Source organism: Salvia splendens, chromosome 15 (assembly GCF_004379255.2).
Source record: "Salvia splendens isolate huo1 chromosome 15, SspV2, whole genome shotgun sequence".
Taxonomy (NCBI): domain Eukaryota; kingdom Viridiplantae; phylum Streptophyta; class Magnoliopsida; order Lamiales; family Lamiaceae; genus Salvia; species Salvia splendens.
The window spans coordinates 13,131,493-13,156,830 of NC_056046.1; the positions used below are offsets into that span (position 1 = coordinate 13,131,493).

The 25,338-nt window shown below is 38.7% G+C and overlaps 1 protein-coding gene, 1 long non-coding RNA gene and 1 pseudogene across 2 annotated transcripts; 1 reads left to right on the top strand and 2 right to left on the bottom strand.

Moving 5' to 3' along the window:
• Positions 1–25,036, bottom strand: LOC121768320 (annotated as a pseudogene).
• LOC121768321 (serine/threonine-protein phosphatase 7 long form homolog) lies at positions 16,092–17,608 on the top strand. The gene is made up of 2 exons (XM_042164792.1): positions 16,092–16,186; positions 16,627–17,608. Exon 2 carries the CDS (start codon positions 16,632–16,634, stop codon positions 17,589–17,591), a length of 960 nt encoding a protein of 319 aa, XP_042020726.1. The 5' UTR covers positions 16,092–16,186; positions 16,627–16,631; the 3' UTR covers positions 17,592–17,608.
• On the bottom strand, positions 18,687–19,030 carry LOC121768322. Its single transcript, XR_006043348.1, has 2 exons — positions 18,944–19,030; positions 18,687–18,849 (listed from the first exon to the last, which is right to left on the bottom strand). It is a non-coding gene; the product is annotated as an uncharacterized LOC121768322 (long non-coding RNA).
• Positions 25,037–25,338: the final 302 nt, after the last annotated feature.

The window sequence follows — 25,338 nt, forward strand, 5'->3', positions numbered from 1 at the left end:
TAAGGAAATAAAACAACAACGAGATAGATTACTAAACTGTTCACATAATTTGAAATAGTAGATTACAGAAGAAAATAAGAAACTAAATTAAGGAAATAACACAAAACATAAGCCATAGCATAGATCAAAGTGGATATCTCAATGCATCCATCTACCCATTTTCATGGTCATCATTTTCCTTTTCTTGTAAGCTTGATGCTTGTCAGCTATCTTGAGCTTCCTCTTGGCATTGCGTATCGGATTCACAACAGCCATCACCTTCATTGCTTGTTTCCTTTTGTCACGCTTCGCCTTGATATTTTTGCATATTTGTCCGTAAAATTCAACAAATTTATCGTCTCCAATTATGCCTCTTATGTCATCCCTGACCTCTTCAGCTAGTTGTTTCAGATCATCTGGCATGCACAAAAATTGGGTCTCAAATAAGAATATGTTTCCCCTTCAACTTTTGAATTATTTCAGGAAAACACATAATACAATTTTACTCAATATAATATTTTATGGGTAGAAAGAAAAAAAAAAGTGTAGTTACCAGAAATAACTTGTCCGGTGAAACCTTCGCAGACTCTGTACAATGGCAACAGCAGTTGATACGCAAAACTGCGGACATCATCAAAGCTTGCAGGTGAAGTTTTCTTCAAAAAATGGAGGAGTTGTGGTGATATTGCCTTGTAAAACTCGAACATGATTTTCATCTGCAGAAACAAAAGAATTATGCCATCAAGAGTGCTCATTAATAAATCTCCAAGTAACATAAATTCATGATATGGCGAAATTGTTTAATACAAACAAATGAGATCAAAGGTTTTATATGAACAAACCTGATTGGCCTCCATCTGAAGAGTAAGCTTCCCCATTCTCTGGAGAAAATAAGAAATAAATGGATGCTGATTTTTGTCATGTTGAGCATCAGCCTCAGAAATAAAAGATTGAAGAGTTCTCTTCCCTTTTCTTGGATCAAGAATACCAAAAGCTTTAAGGAAGCATTCTTGCTCGGCACTGTCAAGGCTTAACCAGAAGCTAGAAACATCCATGTATTCATTATTCTTTAAGAAAGAATGGAGTGCAGAAATTGAGAACTCGAGGTTTTGCTTGATAAGTATTCCAGTTCCATTATCACTCAATGGCACCTTCAGCTGACAGCACAAAGAAACAGCTACATGGAAGAGTATGCTCGGTTTCATGAGATAGAATGCTTCTGCTCTGACTTTGCTCTTATCTCTATTGGCCACTGCAGTGAAGTAAGAGGGACAAAATCTGGCATGATATGTTTTGCAGCCACAAATGAGGATGCAAGAGGAATTCACAGATGGTTTCCCAAAAAGCCTGTACAAGTTATCGAAACAAATATCAGAAGATAAAATAGCAAAACATAGATCTGTGTGATTAACCTTAGCATATGAAGACTATAGATCTATAAGAACGATGTCAACTTTAAATTAAAATACATCGAAAGCATCAAATGGATCGGAACGACGGACTATAAGGTACGGATGGATTAGACCAAACAGCTAAGTTAGCTGTACAAAGATCTGTGTAAGACCATATTGAATGCGATTAGAAATTCAGCCCAATTGACTGACAGATTTAGGAGAAAACCTCCTCCCGTGATCTTCTACAACAGATATAAACAGGTATTACAAAATAAGTACATCAACTTTCAAACATTTTGAACAGATATAAGCAGGGACAATATAAGTACATCTACAGATACAGTTAATACTCAACATTTTCATAAAGCTAAATGATTGAAAGATTTAGGAGAAACCTACTCCCGTAATCTTCTACAATAGATATAAACAGGGACAATATTTGAAGTATGATGACAGATAGAATAGTGAGTTGTACCTCAAGCTCGCTATCAAGGAACAAGTTATGAAATTGACTTAGGATCTTCCCTAACATAACCAGAGAATAATATGCCTCCTTCCAGAATGGAATTACTAAAACATCTGATAAATCTTGTTGAGTTGATGCAAGAGCATTGTATGCTGACTGAAGATTGGTTCTGATTGCAGGAAGTACTTTAATGAGGTGTATTTGAAAATTCTTTCCAATAACTTCCACTAGTAAACCCAGAACCTGTCAAGCAAAAGCCAAGTATACTCAGAGATAATCATATGTACCAAATCGACAACCATGAAGGGCATCTTCAAGCTGCGAAAGAGCTATAAAAACAGATTCATGAACCTCGGGATTATGTTTGAAGTTTTAATCCAGGAAAAACATCATAAGCACCAAGTCACATGTTAAAGAATAGCTAAACCATACATAAAGAAATCTTGTACGAGGATGTTAAATTATGCATGATAAACATAAAATTAAAGTATTAAACTAAATTCGGTACAAATTTTATAAAAAGTTAAAGAACTACATCTCAGTTTCTGATATAAACTTCAATACTACTCCATTTGGTTTGTGATATAAACTTCACAATACCATAAGTACATCAACTTTTAACATCACAGTTCACAACCACTACTGTTACTGTTCTATATTAAGACTTGAGAATAGTTCATCTCAGATACGACCTAAGACCAAAATACTTTAACTTAAACCTAAATCTTGCTCCAGTAAACCTTGGTTGTTAAGAATTCGAGCAGCAATAGCCTTCTAACTTATTGTCCAACACGAACAAAGACTGCCAGGTAGTTTTAGGCATTTGACCCCAAGCACCCAACTCCACGAAAATCAGAACAGATAAAAAGATCATGGAAAATGAAAACTGCTGTTTATCCAAGAAATATTGTGCAGTTGTTAATGAGTAGAGATAGTAGTGAAATATTATGCTTAGTGGTACAAGGTGAGAGATGCAAAAAATGTACTCCAGTAATTAAAAACTTATTACACTGATTTACCTGTGCTGCTGCACCCAATAGGCTCTGTTTTCCTTCAATGTACCAAGACAGGCTACACTCAAGTATTGAGTGAAGAGAATGTGAGCTAACATGCCCAATGAGAAACTTTATTGCAACAGCAGACATCTGTCTAACATTTGTGTCGTCGTCATTAGCCAAAGAAATGACCAAATACGGAAACAGTGTCTGTGACTGTGCATCCACAACATTCTGTGGAAATTTCACGATAATGGTATGGAGCATCTCAAGGACAGCTTCCCTTCCACTGGAATGCTCGTAACTGTAGGAAATATTGGTTAAAAATTATGATTATAGAGAAACATCAAAGGCAAAAAAAAGTTAGTATCTAGAGTTGAGTATTTTCACCTCAAATTTGCAAGTAAGAAATCAAGATGTTCTTGCAAGCGCTTCTGAGAAAGTTGGTAACCCAGTAAAAATTGAAGCAATATTTTACTGCACTTTTTACGAATGGGCTCATCTTGACTTTGTACCATCATCTCTGCAACAATCTGGACAAGATCATATATTTCAGGAACTAACAGCTTTCGGTGTATGATAGCTTTCAACAGTGAAAGCGCAACAAATGAGGGCCTTTTTGCAAAATCAACAAACAATGGAAATTGGATCAGCATATGCAACTGATCAGTGGAAAGTGTGACTCTCTCGCTTTGTAGAAGCGTTGTTAACAACTTCATACAAGACTCAATCAACTGACAGTTAATCTTAACTGATCCTTGAGCTATAACCAACAAAGAATTCTTTATCTTGTCAGCTTGCAATTGAAGTGATGGCAAAGGCAACCGCACCATCAGACTAAAGCACCTAAATGCAGCTATTATAATGTTTTCATACTTTGAGCTCAAACATTGACCCAATAAACTTACAAAAGGATCAAGCATTGATAAAAGTTGTCCATCCCCTGCACTAGGCTTCAGCTTCTTCAAGTAGTTATGCAGAACTTCAAGAGCAAACGCTGTTATCAAATGAGAAAATTGCCGGTCCACATTCACTAGTCTGTTGCTTTCGATTGGTTGGATACTCTCAGCATCTCCATAATCCGCCCAGGAAATAGGCCCATACCCCTGTCCATTACCTTCATCACCGATGCCATCTTTAACGAGGCAATTCACAAATATGAATAGTTCTGTCTGCTCCACAGATGGATTACTTCAATACCAGCAGCTATGTGTTTTAACATGTTCTCCAATTTCAACTTAAGATTTTGGTTGAGCTGCTTATGCAGATTAACTGTAACAGGAGAAAGAAGTTTCAAAGCTTGAGTTTTGAAAGTGACACTCTGGGCAATCAATTTTAGAGTTTCATAAGATTTCTGCTTTCTGGTCTCTTTCATTTTAGAAGCAATCTTTTCAACTTCTTTCTCGTCAGAAACACCCCCAAGTATATCGTTTTGTACAACAGTAAGGAGGTCATCCAAGCAGTAATCCAACTTTCCGCAGATTGGAGTCCTGAGGAACTTAGACAGCAAGAAATTGAGTGTGTATCCTAGCACGTGTAATTCATAGCCTCTCTTCAGTATGCCCTTCAAGACTTTGACAATAAATTGCAAATACTCCAACCCTAGTTCCTTCAAGCAAGCAGACAGCGCAGACCTAGCCTCATTACGTACACTTTCAAGCCGATTTTTTAGGAAGTTTGAAATACGGTGAACAACAGTTGGAAGTTGAGAGTACATGATATCACTGGGGAGCAATTTTATAAGTTTCAGTGCAACCAAGCAGATGTTAACATTCATACGGTCAGAATCGGAGGCCAACAACTTCTGAACCTTGGGAAAAATGTGTTTGAGCAAACTCTCTTGTATGATAGGTAGTTCGCCGTGATCAGTGATCCTCATCAGAGATGATGAAGACTTCATGTTAACGGTGTAAGGACTGGGTGCATCAGAAGCAAGACCTTTAGATTCATGGATCAGAAATGACTCCTGAAAATGGAATCTATCAAGTATAGCGCCGATAAGTCGCAACAAAAGTTTTTGCCTGTCTGGTTTCAGCCCCAAATATCGCAAACATCTGACTAGCAAGGCGTAGTACTGATCCCACTTCATGCAACCAGATATTGACGCCAGGGCGTTAATACATGCACTTCTTCTATTCTCATCCTTCCCATCTGGTACATTAAACAGCATGCTAAAGAGCAGTGGGACAAACACTTCATAAGTGATGACCTAGAAATTTGTATACTTCAAAAAATTAGGGATATAAAAATCACAATTATACTACTCAGCATATCTCGAAGATGTTTGAGAAGCTTACATTCGACAGATTGCCAGACCTGACAAAGTTGCTAAAACGAACTACTGCTCTCGCTCTCCTGTGTTTCTGAATTAAGGGCAATGACATAATGCAAGAACCCGATAAGTATTTCTCTAAGTTGAAAATAAAGATTTTTTTTCACCGAATTAAGAAAAGGAGTTACCTGTACATGTAGGGTTTTTTCTTCTTTAGTTCTAGAGTACATTAATCATTCCTCGTTTGTACTGCGTTTTTTTTTTGTTCCGGATTTGGGAGAGACGCATGACCCTCATGCGTCTCTTTTTAATGAGACGCATGACTGTCATGCGTCTTTTATAGAGACGCATGAGGGTCATGCGTCTCTCATTTTTTTCCGTTTTATTTTGACGACGCATGAGAGTCATGCGTCTTAGAGACAGACGCATGACGCTCATGCGTCTTTTATTTTTTTAAAATTTGACTGACGACGCATGATTCTCATGCGTCTTAGGGAGAGACGCATGATCGTCATGCGTCTCTACTTCGAATTAAACCAGCGGCGAAGGCAGTAGCTCCTCATTCACGCACGCAGACAGCAAAGGTTGCGATTTCCTTGGCGATTTCTTGGCGATTCCCGTCATATTTCGGTAAGTTTCCTTCAATCTTTCAACATTGCTCCCTTATTTGTTGTTTATTTGCATATTAGTAGGGTTTTTGAAAAATTTATGTAACTTACTATTTTAGGGTTTATTGAAAAAATTTATCTTTAATTGTTGTTGGTTTGTATATATATTTTGCAGAAATCATGCAAGTATTCGTGAGTTTATATTGGGGTGGTAGAATATATCAACTTCCTCATGTGGGCATTTGTTATGATCCTCCTCGTGCGAGAGCTTCCATCGTATTGGATTCATGTGTTTCATTATCTGAATTAGTAGGAATGATATGTGCTAAGATAAGAATAGATTCCAACCAACACTTCATCGAAATATCTTGGAGGCATTGTTTCTTGGGTACCGGTACGAGTTATGTATGTACTGCGGTTGACAGTGATCAAAGTGTGTTTTATATGTTCAATGCGGCTCTAAATTCTACTCGGCATATTGAATTATTTGTTGAGTATTCGTCTGTTGGAAATGCCTTAATCCCACCAATTGTTGATCATGGTGTTGGATCATCTACGAGGTTTGAACCTATGAGCATCGACTGCGGTATGAATGAGCAAACAGCCGTTGCAGATGTTGGATTGAATACTCAAGAGAATGTACAAGAGCATGCTGATGCTGATGTTGATGTTGTACGAGGAGACCTTGCAGATCCAGAACTGATGTCATCATCGTCTGATGATATTTTAAGTGATGATTCCGGTGCTGACTCTAGTGATGAGGAGGTAGTGTATAAACCCGTCGTACAAGGTGAACAACCACTTCCAGAATATGTTCACACTGGGTTGAAATATTTTCGCAAACTGCCAAGTGGTCGTACTGAGGTACCTGAAGTTGGTAATGAACGCAGTACCATGTACTGGGATGAAGAACACCCATATCGGATTAATGGTGGAACAAAATTTGATAGCAAGCTGCATGTGAAGACTGCTATTACTATGTGGAGTCTGAGGCAACACACCGGCAATTTAGGGTGGTTGAGAGTAAATTAAGAAGGTGGCATGCCGTGTGCAAATATCCAAATGGGAGGACAGAAGATGGGACAGCTATTATCAGCGAGACCGACGCTGACAAAGCGAATGAATGTCGGTGGGAAGTGTCTGTTACACACATGGCCCATGATGATATGTGGGAGATTAGGAAGTGGCGGGGACGCCATAGTTGTGAAGGTCATCGTAATGATAGAGGACATGCTAACTTTTCATCACCAATGATTGCTTTGTGTATTCGCCATCAGTTGCTAAAAAATGCCGAGTTTAGTGCCGCCGCCGTAAGAAATTTTGTTCATGACAAATTTCATGTGGTAGTCAGTTATAAGAAGGCATGGTATGCACGGAGGAGGGCTTTAGAGATTGAATTTGGTGGATGGGAGGAGTCATTTAGGGATTTGCCAAGCTACATGCTTGAACTGCAGTATAGGAATCCAGGCACCATTGTTGAGTGGAGGCATAACGAGTTGTTGAGCCAGGGCCTGCTATACATGCTTTCCAGGAGTGCCAACCAGTTTTGACAATAGACGGAACTCACCTCCGAGGAAGATTTAAAGGTAAGCTGCTTGTTGCTTGTGGTGTTGATGCTAACAAGAAATGTCTGCCTATTGCATATGCTATTGTTGATGAAGAAACTGGCGACAGCTGGGAGTGGTTTTTGGATCATGTCAGAATTCATGTGGTGCAGTACGAAAGGGAGGTATGCATCATTTCGGATAGGCACAAAGGAATCCTCAAGGCTATGCGTTCAGATGAATGGAAAAAGCCGCCGATATGTCACCACAAATTTTGTTTGATCCATGTGAGGAAAAATATCTTGACAAAACTAAAGGGTAAGGGAGGAAAAGCAAAAGGCATGATATGGGCATTGGGTGTCACAACTCAAGTACGCAAGTACGTGAGAAGGCGCGGTCATCAGCAAACCGCCTTGTTTTGTCTCTGTGGAAGAATCTGGTATCCATCCAAACAGATCGCGGCACTTGCTGGTCCAATCTGGAAAGTTGTCATGATAGTCACGACCCGTAAAAACGACGCCATCCGCCCTCAAGCCCCAGATGGCTTGCACATCTTTCAAGGTGATCGTCGTCTCACCGATCGGTAGATGGAATGTGTGTGTCTCCGGCCTCCAACGCTCAATCAACGCCGTGATCAGCTCATTGTCGACCTTCATTGGCTTCCCACAATCGATCACGCCTTTGAAACCAAAGACGTCAAGCCAATATCTTACATTCTCGTGAATCACGGCGTCCCAAGTCTTACTTTCAGTCCTTCGGACTTTAAATACTTGGGTTGTTCCCCCTTTCATTAGTTTATTTGAAATGTGATTTGTTTGCATATTTAACACGGATGGGTCTTCGGGTCCATACAATAAATGTCGAGTAGAACTTGAAGTCGCCATCTAATCTAAATACATATTCACAAAACAACAATTACAAACTCAACCCTGACATGTGTTAGCTTATTTGTTATAAACCCTAATTTACAACCAAAATCACAACACCAATCATCAAAAACACACCAATATTATACAATAGAATGAATTTAGCCACTAAAATCGTAGACATTTAACTAAACAACAAAAAAATCAACCAAATTGGAGCTATTCGTTTTAAACCCTAATTTACAAACATTAGGGGAAATCTAAATAATCTATGCAAATTAACAACAAATAAGGAAGGCAAGTAGAATGATTGAACGAAACTTACCGGAAAACAAGTCGAAATCGTCTTCTTTCGCCGAATCTAGGAAGAAATCGCCGCCTCCGTGAGTGTTTGATGTCTGCGTGCGTGAATGAGGAGCTACTGCCTTCGCCGCTGATTTAATTCGAAGTAGAGACGCATGACGATCATGCGTCTCTCCCTAAGACGCATGAGAATCATGCGTCGTCAGTCAAATTTTAAAAAAATAAAAGACGCATGAGCGTCATGCGTCTGTCTCTAAGACGCATGACTCTCATGCGTCGTCAAAATAAAACGGAAAAAAATGAGAGACGCATGACCCTCATGCGTCTCTATAAAAGACGCATGACAGTCATGCGTCTCATTAAAAAGAGACGCATGAGGGTCATGCGTCTCTCCCAAATCCGGAACAAAAAAAAAACGCAGTACAAACGAGGAATGATTAATGTACTCTAGAACTAAAGAAGAAAAAACCCGTACATGTACTATGTTATAGAAGAAATCTTGTTCAACATCAACACAACATAAGGCCCTATACGAATCAAGGTTTGGTTCATTTGGAAGCTTCAGCACCATTGCCCAGAGCAACTTAATCCATATCTAAAAACAACAAATATATTATTAATATTGAAAAAAGTTTTGTTTCCAGTAATTATATGCAAACAACCTGACTGGTGCAATGAAGCAGGATAAATTATTCAAGAGGGGGAAATAACTAATCCAGATAACATAAATACACCACATGGAAAACTCAGGCTTGCAATAAATAAAAGAGGAACCACTTCAGGAATGGAATATAAGTAAAAGAAACAGCAATTATATAAATATTGGTACCTTTTTACAAGTGCCTTCTTTGTTCATTGCATTTCCCATATGTTTCAACAAAAAACTGTTTACCATGTGCTGGATACTAGCCCTGGACCACATTTGGTTAGACTCTAGAGATCCATTTAGGATCTTGCCAGAAAATTCAACGAAGGAGAGCAGTAAGTCGTATGCACTTTCCCATAATATCTCTTCTTCAGATGACATATCATGTAGTGCAAGAGCCAGGATTGGCAATGCATGCTTTTCATCAATATTATAAAAAAACTCCACATTAACCTCCTTATAAGGAGCAAGGACAGTGTGATCATAGTTAAGACTAATCATCACATCTGCAGAGGCTTGGCATAGCTTACAAAGAATTTTTGCCTGCACACAACAAAAGGAGGGGGCTGAGAGACTTATTCTTCTTTTTCTTCCAGTGATAAAGAACAAAAATTATTAACAGGAACTATCAAGAGGCGTGCTTTACCAATGTTAACAAAGAAGAATCATTGGAGGCAACAGCGTTAAGGACATTGCATATATGCTTACAAACATCCATATCAGCTGAAATTAGAAGTGGGGAGAGTGAAGCCAAAATCTTTTTACTTATTCCACTACCCAGGACCGTCACCACTCTGCAAATGATGTCCAATACATGGACACAAGTATCTGCAAGAGCAAAAATAAATATTAGTTGGTTACGGATTGAAGAAAGTAATAATACGTTCAAACTTAAAAGAATGAAATGGTGAAGAGGCTAACCAGAATTTAGGTGTTTCTTTGCAAGAAGCGGGAGTAATACATCAACAAATGATTCAGCAGCTGATGGTTCCTTCGCATACACTGACAACAAGCGGAAGATGGTGATCTCTCTTTTGTTGGGGAATTTGAGCAAAGGCCTACAGAGAAGAGGAAAGGGGAATGTAGAACATCAATAGAAAATTCAAATATACATAGAAATTTCACGACAAGAGCAAATATGGAGCACATGTAGACAATATCAATGCACATCAACAAAACATTTTTTGGTTTTGGGGGGGGGGGGGTGTTGTACTATCCACTGATGGCGATGGAGAAATGGGAAAAGGAATACCTCTCAGTCACATTTTCTTTGGTGAAAATACTACGCAAGCCACAGAAGAGCTCATCAAGATGAGGGAGTAAAACTCTTTGGACTGTGACATCTTCACTATCCAGGGCTTTATCAAGCTTCAACAAGTTCTTAGTGAACTTCAAGATACAAGTCAAAATGGATTTTGAAGCTGGTGGAACATTAAGCATGGAGAAAATGTTGGATACCAGGTTCTCCTCCTTAGACAATAGTGGGACAAGTCTGTAACTTTTACTCATTGCAAGAAAACAATAGAACAGTGAACTTGGCTTTTGGCTACCAAGGCATTCCATCTTAAATTTAGCAACCAAAGGTTTTACTGATGTAAAGAACACATCCCAAAACGCACCTCCGAAATTATGATCACTGTATTTACTAAGAACAATATATATGACCTTAAGGCTTAAGGACCTCAACTCTCGGATATGCTTCCTCTCCTGCAAATGAACAAAATTTATGTTTCTAACTGCCAGTAATTTAGCTAACAGGAGGATAAAAATTTTGAATACAACATCACTGAAAGTTATTTGCTGGATTCAAGGGAAGTCCAGAAATCAACTGGATATTCACAAGAAAATTTGATTTAGTAAGGGTTAATCCATAACCATTAAAAATGACAATTTTCAGCCAACTGAACAGACTCCAGAAAGCATACAGGTCTATTCCTACACACAAGTTACAGGAATCTGTGCGTCACTACCAGTCACACATTGAAAACACTAGTTTTACAGAACATAATAGAATTCCTGATATAGCGTAAAAGCAATTTTAAATGACTCTAGTGTCTCATTACCGTTATACCATGTTGCTGGGTTACCAACTTATGCTGGGTTACCAACTTATACGAGAAATACAGGTACATTAATATATTAAGCACAAAATATGGTCAAACTTTATCTACAGTTTGTCTTTCTCACCAACAAAGAATAATTCCTGATGTAACATGCATATGAAGACAAGAAAGGAGGAAAGAAATGCTGACATTTAGCAGATCAGTCCTTAATTCCATCCAAGAAAAGTAGAGTATTAAGAACATAAAAAATTTTATCAATCCAACTTCACCTCAAATTATTACCTTGTTCTTATCCTCTGCTTCGTCATTGTCACGCACCTCCAAATCTAAGCTAGAAGAGTTCTCTATAGGAGATGAATCACGTATTTTACTGCCAAGAGCTGATGTGCAGCTCGATGATACGAGGACAACACAGTAAATCAGTAGACTAAGGAAGGGTTTAATGTGAGATTCATCAAAAACTACCAAAATATCGTGAACAACATGCACGAAACCAGACTTCTTCTTCCACGACAGGGTTTCCATGGTATTTGATGTTAAAAGATTAAGGATTTCAGGTTCATCAAGCTCAAATGGATGACTTTTGGATGATGCCCAACAAACATTGCTCATTTCATCACCAACTTGAGAGACAGGCAGCAGGGGCTTAAATAATAGCCAGAAGAAAAGAGGAAGCTCGTCAGGATCAAGCTCAGATAAAAATCCCAGAACTGCCTTTCGGTGATGTACACTTGCGTTCTGAAAAAGTAAGGTGCCTCATTAAAAATTAGATCAGATCAGAGACGATTTAAAATGAAAAGCACACACAAATAGAGAGCAGGCCACGATATGAAGTCAAGGGCATCGATCATCCAAGTTCTAAATACAATACCTTCTGGGTACCAAGCATCTTCAAGTTTCTAACTTTTGGTAAGAGTATCCGTATGACTATAGGCACAAGATAAGCTCTGTGTCGCTCGGCAACAGAATCCATCGAAATCCTGGATAAACTCCTCCTGGCAAGCTCATCCCGTAGATTTTTTGCATTGATTAGATTTTTCAGATTCTCACTGTATGGAATTAAAAAGTCATCCTTCCAGTTCAGCAAGCAATCAAGAACTTTAGTCTGTATATCAGCATCATTTTGGTCGAGAAGCCTGCAGTACCAATATGAAAAGCATAAGCCAAACGCGGATGATAAAAATAATGTGAGGAAACACTGGACAACACTCATTTAGGGACAGCAATAACTTGTCAAACCAACCTATACAGAAGTACATCTCTCAGAAATTGACCTTGATAAATAGACCTAGGATTCCGTATCAATCTGAGCAAACTTAACCACTCTTTTAGAACTACCTTCCATTCTTTCCCTTTGTGATCCAGTGAGTATGATTCAACACTGCAAATTTTGGAAACATAAATTTACACATGGTCAACTATGATAATTTCATACAAACAAGATGAATCAGAAAATATAAGAGAAATTATTGACCATAAAGGCACCTAGTGACTTCTTCAACACTGTAACCGAGATATTTAAGAAACAAAGGTACTATTTGCCGGGAGTGAGATTCAGCTATTAAAGGAACTTTCTGTAAAGACTGAATCAAGAGGGACAAGATTGTTGCACGGGGATTACTGTCAAATACACAAATGATTTTAGAGTTGAAGCATCCAGCCAAACCTAAATAGTCAACACAGAGTGGAGAGTTACGGTGTTGCAAGCACGGAGGTAAAAGCAGGTATTGAGGACACAATATGTGACACAAAATGCATTTAAATAAGATGAAAGAGAAGTGGCAAAAACACAAGAAAATAAATTCATGTTTCCAGAAAGCAATTACCAGTGTTCTCCATAGAGTCATTATCACCTCTATCATGTTGACAATGAGATGCTAGAAAATCACAGTGACACTGTTCAAGATATTTAAGATATCTGTCCCACACAATTCCAAAATATTGGCCAACGAGGACAGTGAGGCACTCTAAAGCTGGATTCCAGACACAGCTAAATCGGTTATGAAGTATGCCGAAAATTCCATTTAAAGCAGCAACAATATATTGATCAGCAACTCTATGATCAATCAGATTCGTCTGTAATTGAGAAATTAGAAGAATAATTTTACGGCTTGTTGCGATTGAAGGCACAGTCTCTTCAACAGATCTGAGTAGGTTGAGAACCTAGGATTCAAAAAACCTATTAATATCGCATCTGACACGTGATATTGCAGGTAAGACAAACTATGTGAAAGAAATATTACATTGTTATGGCAGCCATCCACTAGACTAGTCCCAACATCATCAAATCTTGAATTATTTTCAACTGGATGATTCATAGCTGAATCCTGATCATGTACAGATTCATAATGACACAGTATGCGCAGGGTTGAAAGGCGAATCTCTCTATTCGCATGGCTCAGATTTACAGAAAATATGTCTAGAGCAGCCAAGGACATTCCAGCCATAGACTCCTAAAATTGACATTTCCTAGGTGATGCACTGAAATACCAAAAAAATACAGTTCCGTGTCAAGGACTCAGGCTAAGGCGTTTTATAGTACGTAGTATAAATTTACCTGGAGATTGAATCCAATATATCTGCTACAGCAGATAATATGTGGGGTGACAGCTTATATCTTTTTGCAAAATCCATGAACTTTAACATTGCAGAATCTTCATGATCAATACCCCTCTTAGACAGTAACTTGTTATAAGAACGCAAGGCAGCCCCAAGTAAGCAATACCAGGTATCTTGCTGTAAGTCTGCCTCTACAAAAATATCACATATGTAAGTATGAATTATCAATAAAAGCAAATAGAAACATAAAACTATCAATAGAAGATCTTTATAGAAACATTTTACAATCCGTCTACAGTGTGCTTCAAGTGTGATGTAGAATACAAAACTCGTACAAAAAAAGAGGAATAATTTTAGAGTTTAAGAAATCACTCCACAAGCAAAACTGAATCGGAACATAGATTACTGCATTATAAGGACTACAAAATGACAGGCATTAAAATAACATTATTAAGCATCACTGCAAAAAGATTATGACTTACTAGATTCCACTCTTAGAAACTTGTCAATTGCATTTATCAACTCCATTAGTACGGATGAATTTTCCTGGGCATCTGCTAAATGAGGATAGCACCCAATAACAGCCCATAAGACAGCCAACTTATTCTTTTGAACAGGAAATAATTTTCCTTCTACAGAATTACTGATTTCTCTGATCCAATAATGAAAAATCTCTTCAAAAAACATAAAAGTCCTTGAGAACTTCTCCTTGGATTTCCAGTCCCAAAAGCTAGAGTTATTCACTTCCAGTTTCTCACAGAACTTCATCATTAAATACATGACCTCTTCATCATATATTTCTATTAAATTAGTGAACGCACTGCAATGAATAAAAAATCATATTAACAATGCAAAAGGAAGGAAGATTAAGACACCTATCAAAGGAATAAAAAATAACAGATAGCTGCTAAATTACCGCATTATATAAGTTCCAAAGACATAATAAATACGGGGATCCTTCGCGAGAAGATCTCCAATGAAAGTCAGTAATCTGTACGGGAACATCTGTATGAGTCCCACAAAGAGGAGACAGTGGAGAACAAAATTGTTGAATTATAAAGATAAGTTTGAAGGCAATACCTTTGACTTCTAATATTGAACACTGACTCCCACTGTACAGAAACCAGCAGCAAAGCAGGCATATTCTTAGAATCAGAGAGACGATCAATTACACAAAGCATTAGTTGCAAAACTTTTTCAATAACTTCGGAGTGTAGGTTCATGTTGTCCATTGTAAGAGAACGAACAACAAAAGTTTCCACGAGTTGGTCGACAAGTTTGACCAAGGTTTGAGAATCTGCACAGGATAAAACATCTGAAATTAAGAATCAGTAAATGGAAATTAGAAACAACATAAGCCACTTGAAGACCACCTGTGATTTTCCCAAGGCAATCCTTTTGCAAAATAGAAGTAAGCAGGGCCAAAAGACGACTCAGGTGTATAGAGTTCTCGTTTGTCAAAGATCCTATAATCTTTGATAACAAGCATTTCAATATGAGAGAAAGTTCAACTGGATCTAGCTCCACACAAAGTCTCTCAAAGGTCAGAATAAGAACTTCAAGAACCGGTCCTGAATCTGCATGTCCGCAATATTATAGTAATAAATGAAGGGATTACAAAGTAAGGGAAAAAGCAATGGTAATTTTATAGGATGTGATAAGATAGTGTAATACCGAGACTATTGATATTAAAGATAGATTCATCAACCAGAAGTGGCAACAAGGTCTCGGTTCTCGAGTGCAATCTTGACAACGTGATTCTCATAACATGAGATAGTAGAACACTAACACCAGATGTCCTCACTTCCGATGGTTCCTCAACAACTTCAGTCATAAGTTTCTGAAAACCTGCCCAACATTTAAAAAATTTATCTCCATAAGAATATAAGAATAGACTACACACAGGAAGTAGTACTAAAAAGCACCCATAGTTGGTCACACTTATAATTAAAGTGCATGATGAACATCAAGACATATAAATGAATGCACTAGCATGCATATCACATAGGACATATAAAATAACATCAATATAGAGTTGGACTGGGTTTTTTCTATTTTTGTTCTAAAATAGAACTTAGATTCCTCGTTTGTTCTAGCGTTTTTTTTTGTTCCGGATTTGGGAGAGACGCATGACCCTCATGCGTCTCTTTTTAATGAGACGCATGATCGTCATGCGTCTTTCATAGAGACGCATGAGGGTCATGCGTCTCTATTTTTTTTCGTTTTTTTTAACGACGCATGAAGGTCATGCGTCTTAGGTATAGACGCATCTCTCTCATGCGTCTGTTGTTTTTTAAAATATAATAGACGACGCATGAGCGTCATGCGTCTTAGGTAGAGACGCATGAGGCTCATGCGTCTCTAACTCGAATTAAATCAGTTCCGCGAGAGGCAGAAGGCAGAATACACGCGAGAGAGAATTCTGATAGGCGACTTCCGGCGATTCCTTGGCGATTTCTTAGCGAATCCGACGATTTCCTCTCTTTTTCCGGTAAGTTTCATTCAATCCTTCAACATTCCTTCCTTATTTGTTGTTAATTTGCATAGTTTGTTTAGATTTCCCCTAATTTTTGTAAATTAGGGTTTATAACAAATTGCTCAATTTTGTCCGATTTTTTGGTGTTTAGTTAATTGTAATGGATTTTAGTGGCTAAATTCATTCTATTGTATAGTTATTCATATATTAGAGATGCTTGGTGTTGTGATTTCGGTTGATATTGAAGAATAAAGTATAGGTTGAATTGCATATTTTAATTTAACCTTCTAATTTAGTAGCTATATGTAAATTAGACCTTATAAAGCATGAATGGTGTTGAATTGGAGTGAATCAATCATTTGATTTATGATTTGTTGTTATTTTGAAGATGAATTTGAATGGATATGTAATTTGTGTTGTAATTTGTAATTGTTGTTTTGTGAATTTGTACTTAGATTAGATGGAGACTTCAAGTTCTAGTGAGCAATTATTATATGGACCCGAAGACCCGTCCTTGCTAAATTTACAGAAACATCACATTTCACATAAACTCATGAAAGAGGGCACAACCCAAGTATTTAAAGTCCGAAGGACAGAAAGCAAGACTTGGGACGTCGAAATTCACGAGAATGTTAGATATTGGCTTGACGTCTTTGGTTTCAAAGGCGTGATCGATTGTGGGAAGCCCATGAAGGTGGACAACGAGCTGATCACGGCGTTGATTGAGCGTTGGAGACCGGAGACGCACACTTTCCATCTACCGATCGGTGAGGCGACGATCACCTTGGAAGATGTGCAAGCCATTTGGGGCTTGAGGGCGGATGGTCGCGTTTTCACAGGGCGTGACTATCATGACAACTTTTCAGACTGGACCAGCAAGTGCCGCGATCTGTTGGGATGGATACCAGATACTTCCACAGAGACAAAGCAAGGCGGTTTGCTGATGACCGCACTGATCAACCAGACAAGGATGCCTCTGGGTGATGACCTACCTATGTACGTATACATCCAAAGGGCACGTATCCATGCCCTAATTTTATTAGGAGGTCTCATTCTGCCGGACACCACGGGGTGTAAGGTGCCATTTATGTGGTTGAATGGGCTTGGGGATCCAGAAGAGGTGAAGAATATTAGTTGGGGAAGTGCGGCATTGGCCTACCTTTATCATTATATGTGCGAGGCTTCCATGGATAAGAGAAAAGAGTTGGGCGGGCCTATGATGCTTCTGCAGCTATGGGCGTGGGAAAGAATGCCCACATTGAGGCCTGCGTTCATTGGACCAGTTGTACACGAGCCATATACACCATGTGGCGCCAGGTATATATCTAAATATTTATTTATTAATTTATATTGGATTATTTGCTTACATCAAATATATGTACAGGTGGAAAGGAACAACGCAGATAGGAAATGCTCCTAGACATTCGGTTGAGCATTATCGTGACCAAATATCTCTGATTAGACCTGGCCAGGTGAGTATTATTTCGGTTTAGACTTCATTTATGAACTTATTACGGAATTATTCAGTGGCATTTGCATTGCTGTTTTGTAGTTTATCTGGACGCCATACGCACATTGCATACTGCCTGACTACTGCAATGATGTGACTGGATGCTCTCTGTGCGAGACCTACTTGGTATGTTGGGCCTATGTCGAGGCCCATGAGCCTGGACGAGTGCGACGACAGTTCAATCGGTACCAGGATATACCGCAGAATGTAGACAGGATGCTAAGGAACGCCGATCATTTAGGCAAAAATGATCGGCGTGGTAAGAAGGGCAACAACTGGGCAACCACGCATCAGTTCTACATTGGGGAGTGGGACATGAGGTACGAAAGGTTCCAAGCTGCCGAATACGCCGCACCAATGTCTTTGGATATTCCCATGAGCCCGAGTTATATGGCGTGGTATAACAGAATTACAGTGACGTACATGACTCGGCCTGGGGCACGGGCCACTGCTGGGATGAATGAGTCGGCTGCTTCGATGCGACTATTTGTAAGTTGTTATATTAAACTATATGCTTTCATGTGATATAGATTGTTTCTTATTGATATTGGTATCATTTTTTGTCTAGGTTGAGGCTTTTCAGAGGGTTTTCCATTTAACTACGGAAGACGAAATGGACCCCCGAGTGCGCCAGATTCGAGAAATTGTTAGGACTACCCTCGAAGATACGAACAACGGTGATGTCATGGAGTACCCCGCTTCTCAACATCAGGATGTGGTCATGCCGTACCAAGAAGAAGTAGTTCCACGGCGTCGTGGAGCGCGTGGTGTTCGGACTGGGGGACACGGCTACACAAAGCAGTTTAGGATGTCTCAGGCGCCTCCCGATTATGTAGCACGATCCTCATGCGTCTCTAACTTGCAGGCTGGCAGAATACAGAGAGTTCGCCCGCTCGGGCGATTCTATTTTACTAATTTCGCCCGATCGGGCGTTTTCGGATTATTTTCACATTTACCTACTTTAATTATTCAGTGGAGTTGAGACAAATAATTTCCATTTTCCAATAGTCCGAAACACAAGTTTAGATTTAATTGGCAGATACACAGAAACAACGTTTCATAGAAACTACACAAAACAAATTAACTACAGTGCTAGTGACATATAGAACAAACTACAATTCATCATAACACATCTCTTCTCCTGCTAAGTCCTCTTTGTCTCAAGCTCCTAAACAAAATAAAAACAAAGAAGTTATCTTCTTACTTCATGCATACAAAGGTAAATTAAATATATAAAATCAATAATTGAGAAGGAAAAATACCTGCACTGCAGATGTCAACAATTTAGTCGGTGAGGATCCTACATAACACGACCAACTGTGCAATTTCTACGGTCATGGCCCTCTACACACCGCAATTCCTGCACTTGCGGGAAGCTCTCGGTTCATCTTCCTCGCGGACATCCATTTGATTAGGAATCCTCCTTGTTCTGCCTCGTCCACGCTTTCGCGGAAGCAACTGCTCTGGTGTGATACGTAATTTCCATCCAGGATTTGCCCAATAGTCTTCGTGTCTTGGTGCTTGAAATGAGACACCATAGTACTGTGCTTCCCACGTAGCTTTGTGGTTGTGTTTATCAATGAGTTCAAACATAGAGTTACCTCGATCTCTGGCAACAGTGCACGCATGGGAACTAGGAACTCTCCACATCTGCCACTTCCCACAACTGCACTTTGAATCCATAAACTCGACGTCTTGTCTGTTATTGCCCTTTGCCTGTCCCTTTTCAACACGGGGACGACTTCGAACTTGGTAATGACCTTTTTCTCGGTCAAGTACTGAACAGTAATGCATTTGCCCCTTTGCATCATACGCAGCAAGTTTGTCCCTCGCCCACGGGGTCAACCGACCTTCGGTATGTTGTATTTCTGTCTTTCTCTCTGCCCACCATTCCACTGTTCTCCAAAATGTCAGATCAACCAAAGCTCTAATAGGTAGCTCTCTTATACCTCTCAACACGTTGTTGTAGCTCTCTGACATGTTTGTTGAGGGCACCCCCCATCTCAGTTCATCATCGTAACAAAGAGACCAGTTCTCTTGTTTGGCTTTGTTGAGCTCGTGTATCGCAACAAGACTTTCCTCTCGTAGTGCACGTCGCCGTCGCACGTACTTGCGTACTTGAGTTGTGACACCCAATGCCCATATCATGCCTTTCGCTTTACCTCCCTTACCCTTAAGTTTAGTCAAGATATTTTCCTCACATGGATCAAACAAAATTTGTGGTGACATATCGGCGGCTTTTTCCATTCATCAGAACGCATAGCCTTTAGGATTCCTTTATGCCTATCCGAAATGATGCACACCTCCCTTTCGTACTTCACCACATGGATTCTGACATGATCCAAAACCACTCCCAGCTGTCGCCAGTTTCTTCATCGACAACAGCATATGCAACAGGCAGACATCTCTTGTTAGCATCAACACCACAAGCAACAAGAAGCTTACCTTTAAATCTTCCTCGAAGGTGAGTCCCATCTATTGTTAAAACGGGTTGGCACTCCTGGAAAGCATGTATAGCAGGCCCAAGTGCCCAGAACACATAATAGAAGACTTTAGTACGGCCCTGGCTCAACAACTCGTTGTGCCTCCACTCAACGATTGTGCCTGAATTCCTATACTGCAGTTCAAGCATGTAGCCTGGCAAATCCCTAAATGACTCCTCCCATCCACCAAATACAATCTCTAAAGCCCTTCTCCGTGCATACCATGCCTTCTTATAACTGATTACCACATGAAATTTGTCATGAACAAAATTTCTTACGGCTGCGGCACTGAACTCGGCATTTTTAAGCAACTGATGTCGAATACACAAAGCAATCATTGGTGATGAAAAGTTAGCATGTCCTCTATCATTACGATGGCCTTCACAACTATGTCGTCCACACCACTTCCTAATCTCCCACATATCATCATGGGCCATGTGTGTAACAGAAACTTTCCACCGACATTCATTCGCTTTATTAGCGTCGGTCTCGCTGATAATAGCTGTCCCATCTTCTGTCCTCCCTGCCGGATATTTGCACACGGCATGCCACCTTCTTACTTTGCTCTCAACCACCCTAAATTGCCGGTGTTGCCTCAAACTCCACATAGTAATAGCAGTCTTCACATGCAGTTTGCTATCAAATTTTGTTCCCGCATTAATCCGATATGGGTGTTCTTCATCCCAGTACATGGTACTGCGTTCATTACCAACTTCAGGTACCTCAGAAGGACCACTAGGCAGTCTGCGAAAATATTTCAACCCGGTGTGAACGTATTCTGGAAGTGGTTGTTCACCTTGCACGACGGGTTTATACACTACCCTCCTCATCACTAGAGTCAGCACCAGAATCATCACTTAAAATCTCATCAGACGAGGATGACGACAATTCTGGATCATCAAGGTCTCTTCGTACAACATGAACATCATCATGCTCTTCTACATTCTCTTGAGTATTCAATCCAACATCAGCAGCATCTGCAACATCTGTTTGCTCATTCATACCGCAATCCATGCTCAAAGGTTCAAACCTCGTAGATGATCCAACACCATGATCAACAATTGGTGGGATGAAGGCATTTCCAACATACGAATACTCAACAAATAATTCAATATGTCGAGTAGAATTTAGAGCCGCATTGAACATATAAAACACACTTTGATCACTGTCAACCGCAGTACATACATAACTCGTACCGGTACCCAAGAAACAATGCCTCCAAGATATTTCGATGAAGTGTTGGTTTGAATCTATTCTTATCTTAACACATATCATTGCAACTAATTCAGATAATGAGACACATGAATCCAATACGATGGAAGCTCTCGCACGAGGAGGATCATAACAAATACCCACTTGAGGAAGTTGATATATTCTACCACCCCAATATAAACTCACGTATACTTGCATGATTTCTGCAAAAATATATATACAAACCAACAACAATTAAAGACAATTTTTTCATTAAACCCTAATATAGTAAGTATACAAAAGATTTATCAAAACCCTAATAATATGCAAATAAACAACAAATACGAGAACAATGTTGAAAAATTGAAGGAAACTTACCGAAATATGAAGGGAATCGCCAAGAAATCGCCAAGGAAATCGCCAAGGAAATCGCACGGGTTGTCTTCCTCTCTTTCTCTCGCGTATTCTGCCTATTCTGCCGTGGGAACTGATTTAAGCAAGTTAGAGACGCATGAGACTCATGCGTCTCTACCTAAGACGCATGACGCTCATGCGTCGTCTATTATATTTTAAAAAACAACAGACGCATGAGAGAGATGCGTCTATACCTAAGACGCATGACCTTCATGCGTCGTTAAAAAAAACGAAAAAAAAATAGAGACGCATGACCCTCATGCGTCTCTATGAAAGACGCATGACGATCATGCGTCTCATTAAAAAGAGACGCATGAGGGTCATGCGTCTCTCCCAAATCCGGAACAAAAAAAAACGCTAGAACAAACGAGGAATCTAAGTTCTATTTTAGAACAAAAATAGAAAAAACCCGAGTTGGACTAGGCAATCAGATAAACATATGCTATATACAAGGCATATGCACCAGGGACTAGTCAATAGTCATTCACATATACAAAGAAGATCATTGTTAAGAGTATTGTTCAGAGAAAAATTAATGGCAAACTACCCTTAAAAAAATATCATACCTCTCTTTAGTTGCTGAATTGGCGCTTTCCTGAGCAAGAATGACACTGACTCTGCCATAAATTCTCGAACATAATCCTTAGGGTGGTTTCTTAAGTTTGCCGTGATTCTGCATAATAGAACGATAGGAAGAGGGGAAAACAAGAGAAGAAATGAAAGTTAAGCATCGATGAAACCAACTATAACTGTTTGGATATGGTATTTTGGGGATTGGAGATTGCATGGTTGTGTTTGATAAAAATGAAAATAGTCCGAAAAATAAAATATCATCCATATGAAGTCCATAGGTAACCCATAAACATAGTTACATAGAAATCCACGTATATAACAGTCAACAGACTACAACATGGTTCTCTCATATTAAGTGATATCTTGCGTCAGTTCAGAGAATTCAGAGCTAGACGAATAATTAAATAATATCAAATTTAACACCACCAGTTATGTCCTGCTTTAGACAAAGACTTCAGCTGAATGAGTAATTGAATAAAATCAACTTCTAAAACCACCAATACAAACAATGCTACCTTAGAATATGGCCAACATCTTTTATAAGAAACTTCTGCAGGTACATCATTGTGTATGACCATGATGTGAATATCTGCAGCAACAACAGCAATTTCATATAATGTTTCCAGAATAAGGAAAATAAATGAAGAACCATAGATACATGAAAGCACTCTTAGACCTGCTCAATTAGCTCTGGATCCTTATCAGCACCGCTTTGAAGGAGCAATTCCAAAGAATCAATAATTCTTGGAAGAAATCTGCAGAGAAGGCAAGAAACAAGTAGTGCAAACATATTGGAACTTGGAAGACGATTGTCAGATGGAGGCAAACAAAGTCAAAAACTGAACATGCAGTTGGGGTAGACATAGTGAGACCAGGAACATGAGTTGTTTCCCAGCCTCCACGTCCCACTCACACCCCAACCCATGCTCTCTGGAGTTTCCAATAAATAATTGGGCACATATGATTTTCATCATCAAAAACTTATATCTTAGTGTACTTATCTTCGTGTAAAGCATTTTTTTTTGCAAATATAAAGCATGTTTCAGTATGACTAAACTATTTTAAAACAAAACGTATTTAGACTTTAGAGAAAATTACAATGAGATAAATAGATTTTAAAAGATTGAGAAACAGAAAATAAAAGTGAAAGAGAACTTACGGTGTAAAATCCTCTACGAGATCTCTAGATAAGGCAGAAATCATCCTAGCACACACAAAATAAGTGCCACCAAGAAAAAAGTTAGATCCCCGTACATAACAAAAATATAAGGAGGACTTAAACTATTTATGCCGCACCAAATTATAAGGACGTGAATATAAGGAGGACCTAAAAGTAAGATCCTCGTACATAACTAAGATATAAGGAGAGCCTAAAAGTAAGATCCTCGTACATAACTAAATAATGAGTACCTAAAAGTAAGAACCTCGTACATAACTAAAATATAAAGAGGACCTAAAAGTAAGCTCCTAGAATATAACTAAAATATAAGGACATAAACTATCAAAAGTAATGCTGCCCCAAATTATAAAGACATGAATATGATCAAGATACATACTTCAACCACGAGAATTAGACTAATTACTGCAATAACCTTAAGCATAAGAAATTAGCAGTAAGGAATGATAGGTTATGCTCAAAGTTGACTAATAAGAAAGAAACAATGAAACCTTATTTACGATCCTTATCTCATAGTATAATAAAGCAAATAAGTATATCTCGTGTAATAGCTACGATTCATAAGTATACCTCAGTATTGGCTCAAGTGATAGCCTCCCTTCAATTTTTAGTCTAGAGAGAAGGCTTGATATAATCAAATCCTTGTGCAAGATAATTTGGGGAAGTGTCTGTACCAGAGGAAAAATCTCCTCGTAAAATGATATAAAATCCCTAGCAGTGTTAAGCTCCTGCGTGTCATAAAAAAAGTTACAGATGGACGTAAAACATTAAGGAAATACCGATGAAGTGGCTAAACCATTTGATGGACTGTGTCAGGGAGATAAATACCCAGAAAAGTAAAAGGACTACAGTCAGGACTCTAAATGAAGATACAAGTGCTTATATAATCAAATTTTGATAAATGGAAAACAACAAAATGTATGGAAGTAGGAAGACATATTTCATGTGAAGGTAGCAAGGATGTAGCGATCACAATTTGCTAATTGGTAGAATGAACAAGCATCAAGCATTTAAAAAAACAACAAGTGCGTAAACTAGAGCATCACATTTTGCTTAAAAAAACAAGCATTTAAAAAAAGACTCGTTTTGAGAAGAAGAAGACCGTAAATTAGCCTACAAGAGACGAGGCCAAGCAGCGAAATAAATGAGCTCAAAGCATATAACTACAACTTCAAGGGTATCTAGTCTGATCATACGAGACGAGACGTACTCTGTATTATGTACTCTGTATAACTACAGCTTTCAATGGGTCTAGACTTCGGTACACATCTATGTCAATTTCCTCAACTCTTTGCGAAAACGTCTTGAACTGCATCATGATGTCATCATAAATCAAACAACGAGTTCAAAAACACACACGCAGACACGTTTCGTTTAAACTTACGGTCGACGTGATTGGCCCGCTTTTTTTTGGAGGGATTTGAGCAGGACAACCGTGGAGGAGCGGAGGGAGTAGCGATGATTGGGATTTGTGTCGACTCACTATATATATAGGATTTCTGAAACGTGGCTTAATCCTTCTTGGATTCGCCCATTAAAAATTTGTATAATAAAATATTACCATATATGTTAGTTAGGCTTCAATAAAATATTATGTATGTTAGGTTTCATTAATTCTTTCTAAGTTTCAGTAAATGACCTAAACGTTAAATCTTTATACGTGAATTTTGATACTCTACGAGTACCTAATAAAAAATATCCGTACTACTATTAATCTATTATATTTAAAATTTATTCTATCAAGCTTAAGCCTTAAAATATATTTTTTCAAATGATTAATTGTAATGTTTTATATTCGTCTTCAAGATGAGATATGATA

Coding starts and splice junctions, on each gene's coding strand:
- LOC121768321 (XM_042164792.1), top strand. CDS start 16,632: ATGGAGACTTCAAGTTCTAGTGAGCAATTATTATATGGACCCGAAGAC.